The 5,519-nt window shown below is 39.4% G+C and overlaps 1 protein-coding gene across 2 annotated transcripts; it reads right to left on the bottom strand.

Annotated features, from left to right (window-relative positions):
* Positions 1-311: 311 nt before the first annotated feature.
* On the bottom strand, positions 312-3,810 carry nup42 (nucleoporin 42). 2 transcript variants are annotated; one of them, XM_005928660.3, is made up of 7 exons: positions 3,547-3,810; positions 2,429-2,729; positions 2,256-2,344; positions 2,093-2,169; positions 1,776-1,862; positions 1,350-1,452; positions 312-1,119 (listed from the first exon to the last, which is right to left on the bottom strand). In XM_005928660.3, exons 1-7 carry the CDS (start codon positions 3,713-3,715, stop codon positions 608-610), a joined length of 1,338 nt encoding a protein of 445 aa, XP_005928722.1. In that variant the 5' UTR covers positions 3,716-3,810; the 3' UTR covers positions 312-607. The 2 variants fall into 2 exon arrangements, with proteins under 2 accessions (XP_005928722.1, XP_042079592.1); XM_042223658.1 differs by having other exon boundaries at positions 3,553-3,810.
* Positions 3,811-5,519: the final 1,709 nt, after the last annotated feature.

Here is a 5,519-nt window from a genome sequence, read left to right as displayed (position 1 = left end):
AAGTAGCCTGAAGTTAAAAAGTACTTCTAGGTTAAAACACAAGTACACTTAAATGCAGAAAAAAATAACAATAATAATAAAGAAAAAAAACCCTCATGGACAGCTTGTATTGTGACACCACCTTCTGACTGACACATGTAATTACAGCAAGAATTCCTATCCCATGAAACCTTAAATGAAATACATTTATTTACCTTTAGCCCAAAACACAGATAATCTCAAATTTACTCCACATAAAGTTCAAGAAGCTGATTTGCTGAATTTTGCATGTTTGATCATTAAAAATTAAAATAAACCTTTAAAAGGTTTCCCCCCCCCATCAACTTTTCTTGCTGTACCCTTAGGCACTTAATAAAAGGGGAAAAAAATGAACAAATTAAAACCCATGCAACCTAAAATCGTTCAAAAATAGAACTTTTTATGACAAAAGATAGCTCGAAAGTACACAGCACACTTCCAAACTGAGTTTTCTCCACCTACACCGAGGAGAAGTGTGTGGATGTCAGCCACATCTTCAAAATTACTTGCACGGAAAAGGTTTAAAGCTTAAAGTTTACACAAAAATTATAGTTTTTAGTTTAATAATCTACCCATATTCTCCACAGTATCACACCACTAGCAGGTTAGAAGGGGGGGGCTTCAGTGGAATCTGTCCCAGAGTGAATTTCTTAGCCTTGAACTGACTCAGTTCCTCTTCGGTCAGTTTACTCTCAGGGGAAAACAGACTGTCCGACGCCCCTTCGGCAGACCCAGTTCCTGAAGTGGGCTGAGTGGCTGCTGCCCCAAATCCTCCACTTGTCTGCCCAAAAAGACTGCTGCTTCCTGTTGTCGCAGGGGCTCCAACCCCGAAACTGCTGCTTGCTCCAGTGGGGAAACTAAATCCAGAGGCAGATCCAAATCCTGACGCAGGTGCTGGTTTGTCCGTGGTGGTAGAGGCGAAGGAGAAACTTGAAGCTGAAGGTGTAGAGGAGGACGCAGTGCCGAACCCAGAGGGAGGCTGTGTGGGAGCTGCTAAGATGTCACCAAAACCTGTTGAAGATGACTGTGTGGCTGCAGAGCCAAATCCACTATTTGAAGCAGAAAAGCTGAAACCGCTGGCCTGGGCTGGTGCACCAAAATCTGCAGGAACAGAAGGACTTAGAGTTATCATGGAGTGATGGATAATTTTATAAAATACCTTTTATTATGAAATTCTGAAAACCTATACTTTGATTAATTTAGTGCTAAAATACTAAACTACATGCAGTCTCTGTAAAATCTGCTCATGTATCATAACTCATTAGAAATGGGAAGTACCTTCAAAAAAGAAAGACAGTTTATGATTCAATAAAGAAATAGTTAATCTTTACCTTTGCTTCCAAAGCTGGAGATGGAGGATCCAAATCCAGTTGCTGTTGTCGAACCAAACCCACCTGAAGATCCCTGAGGTGCGGCACCATTTAATTCTGCAAGCTGCAATGAAAACAAATGAAGTAAAAAAACAAAACCAAAACGTAAAACACTGAATTAAAAGCCCCAAAACAGACAGGAGCAATGCTAGTGTCAAATCAGAACGTCAGCATTAAATCTAAACCAGGTGTGGTTTAGATTTAATGTATTCTGACATTTCCATTGCTGCACACTGCTGACATGCACACCTAATGGTAAAAATCTAAACACATCTTCTCAGTGCTGTTTGGTTTTCACGTCTCATTAGGGACCAGTTATGGACTCTGGAATTGTAACAAATGATCTAAAGTTGGGAAGCGATGTTTGTGAGGATCTGTGTGTCTTACCAGTGCCGCACGAGTGGCTGGATTCATAATCTTCAATTCCTGGACTCTGTTTTTCCACTGACTGAGCAGCTGATTGATGCCATTCATCTAAGCACAGAGAAGAGGAATTTCTTATACTCTTAGAAATACTTAAACACATTTAACCTTTTGCCTTCCGATATTAAATTAGAGCTTGATTATAATAATCAAGCCCATGTAACAAAAAGACTTGGGGCCATCTGAGTAAACTAAGAGATGATTAGACCTTTATCCTATACAAGATGACTACTGACCCAAAGCCAAACAGACATGACATTACTAAGGAACACTACACTTACGTAGCCCTGCAGATCTCCTGAAGGTCTTGTGGAGTAGTATTCCAGCCGGAGCTCTTCAGGGGAGAGGTCAGTGAAACCTGTAGTCAGAACATAGGAAACATGTTCAAGTCCAGTGTTTCAGTTTTTAAAAATGTACATTTAAAATGAAAAATCTCATACACACCAGATACAAGTGTCTTGAAGCTATAATAACACGAGAATCCCCACTGGCCAGACTTCTCCCAAACATCCATGTCCATCTGAATAACTTCCCTGGATAACAAATATGACAATGATTTCCTTACGACTGATTAAAAAAACAAAACAAAAACATTATGTTTTCTCATAAAGACTCACAGTTTTTTGTCGTCGTCTTCATCACCAACTGTTCCTCCCGCTGCCCTTCCTCCTCCTCCCCCCCTGCCACCCCTGTCAAAGGTGCTGGGAGTATTAAGAGCTGAAAATCTGTTTTGACTTGAGAAACTAAAGTCGGAGCTCTTCACATTTTCTCTTCGCCCTCCACCACCACCACCTCCTCCTCCCCCTCCCCCACCTCCTCCATGACCCCAGTCGTCACTTCCGTGAGAAGAGAAGGATGAAGGCTGGATGTAGTTTCCTTTTTGCTGGGAAGGATTCACCCAGACTCTGTTTCCAAACCCTGGAATCAAAATACAAACCAGTGTCACAAAGCATTACAAATTGTGTAAAACACACTCCATAGTGCATCATCATTATTAAACAATTTTAATCCTTGTTTAAATCACTTTATTAGCTCTCTGGATAGCTTTATCCTCAACTTTCTGCTTTACTGAAAGCTGGTTGTCTGCTTTACATTCATTTATTTGATAACCACCATGAGGTCTCATGAAGTGGTAACATGAAATTAAATTGCTGTTGTTTAGCACACACCTGACCTTTGTAAAATATGTATTTGTTTCCAGTATAACTGCATTGGAAAAGAAACTACAACACAGTAACATTACACATCCCTCCTATACTAAATGTGCATTCATGTGGCTTCAGAATAACAGGAAAACCTCTTCTGTGATGCCCATTCAAGTTTGGGGGAAAAAAACCCAAAACAAAAACAAAAAAAAAAACACCATATGCCAAGTTGTTGACATACTTAAAACTTAACAGGGTTGATATTTTTGACTGGGCCCCGTGCTATGAAGTGAATTCAACATACCCTTCCATTTCTAAATAAGTTAGCATGACGGTGACACACCCCAGTAAGAAGTGAACCACAGTTGAAAATCCAGGGTTAACTCCATGGTTAAGTTACCTAGATAAGCACAATCTCAGCCCACTGTTCAAATACCCTACCCACGAAGCAAACTTAATTTGCCTACAATTCAGTGGAACAGTAAAGGAAGGCTAACAACAGCTAGCTAAGAGAGCGAAAACATCACACGAAGAATGCTAAAGAAACTGAAAGTACGTTTAGATGAATGTTAACTTATCAAAGACGTTACCTCCACCTCCACTTCTGGGCTGTTGCTGACCAGAGGAGCGGTTGCTGTAGTTGTTGTTATATCCTCCTCCACCACCTCCTCCTCCTCTGCTTCCTCCTCTTGGGTGCTCATTCCAACATTTTTCGCCGTAACGACAGCGGCCCTGAAGAAAGAAGTTGCACACAGGCATTTCCAAAAGGTGCTAAAGGCGTCTTTTATAGCGCAAAAACACCACTTCCACTCCGCAATATTTTCTGGCCGTGTCGGAACTGCGGTCGCACGAGATTTACGTCACCACTCGTCCCACGTGGTCTTTTTTTCGGGTGGGATTCTTTTTTTTTTAATTTCTTTACCAGATAATTTCTCTATCAGATATTTTTTAATTTTAACAAAAGTTATATAATAATATAAAATAATAATAATAATAATAATAATAATAATAATAATAATAATAATAATAATAATAATAATAATAATAATAATAATAATAATAACAACAAGAAATTAAATAATCATATTAAATTAAAAACACATTTTATTTCATTTTTTTTATTTAACCTTTACCAAAGGAAAAAAAAAATCTGTATTTTTATTTTATTTTATTTGACCAAAATGTAAGGAGAAGAAACTACAGATACCTGAAAATTGTAGTAGTATTAGTATTTGTACTTGGTAAAGTATGGTAAAGTACGGAAGCGTTACGGAAGCGTAGAGCTGCCACCCAGGCAAAAGAAAAATACAAGTGTACCACATTATAACGTGAAAGGTTTATTGTTCTAACAAGATACTTTTCCTGTTTGTACAATATACTATCATGTTTGTACAATATACTTTTCACGTTTGAACAACATAATATCACGTTATTACAATATACATAATTATCACGTTTGTACAATATAATATTTATATTATTATAATATTTATATTGTACGAACGTGATAGTATATTGTACAAACATAATAGTATATTGTACAAACAGGAAAAGTATCTTGTTAGAACAATAAACCTTTCACGTTATAACGTGATACACTTGTATTTTTCTTTTGCCTGGGTGGCAGCTCTACGCTTCCGTATTTAATAAAAGGTTGCTGTGTTTACTTTTTTATTTCACTAAAATTATAATTTTTAAAATTTTATTTCACAACTGGGTCATGCCAGAAATAGTTTTTTTTTAAAACCACTGGGCTAAAAGCTGGTGCAAAGCAGTTAATAAAACGTAAAATGTAACTTTCTCCAGCCTGAAAACAGTTTCCTCCTGAGGCCGAAACGAAGAATGGCAGAGGTGAATCACAATGATAAATGTGAGGACAGGTGGACGCTTTTGCACAGGTAAACATTTACAGTTCCCTCCACGCTTTCTCCACACATGTCCACGCGTAGTCGCTGTTTGCCTGTCTTCTCCAAGCGGCTGGGCCTGCTTGTAATCCATCTCTCCTCTCCCTCCTTCCCACCCTCCTATCCCTTTCGCCACAGCAGCGCGTTTCTCGCCGCGCCTTGCATGCCGTGTGACCAGCATCACAGAGCCGACAAGCCGTCCTGCGAACCGCCGTCCTCACACCAGCACAGCGAAAATAAAACCCAAACGATGACATACTTACAAAAACGACAGAAGCAAACATTAATTTGACAACTTCCGACTCCCCGCACCTTGCCTTCGCCGCTCCTTGCTGTAAGTGGTAAGTGCACTGATTCCTTCTTAATTGCGCGGCTCGCGGTGCTCAGTGTCCGTGCAGGACAATGATCGCACCAATGGACTGATGATCGGAATAATACAACTGATATCTGAGCAGATGAGAGGAGCATGGCGCAGATATCATAAACTGTGTTTAATCTTGCAGTGTACAGGCTATAGGCATTTTGGAGGTAGTGGACTGGATTAGATTATTTGCAGCACATCAGCTGGAAATACTTGGTTTCCTCTGTTATGCTCTCATCTTTGTCAGTAGGCAATTGCCACGATACAGCTTACAGGTTCATGTCTTTTCTTACTTTAA

The sequence above is a fragment of the Haplochromis burtoni genome, unplaced genomic scaffold (genome assembly GCF_018398535.1).
Source record: "Haplochromis burtoni strain Fernald_Lab_line unplaced genomic scaffold, NCSU_Asbu1 Contig_116, whole genome shotgun sequence".
NCBI lineage: Eukaryota > Metazoa > Chordata > Actinopteri > Cichliformes > Cichlidae > Haplochromis > Haplochromis burtoni.
This window is presented reverse-complemented; position numbering and strand designations above follow the sequence as displayed.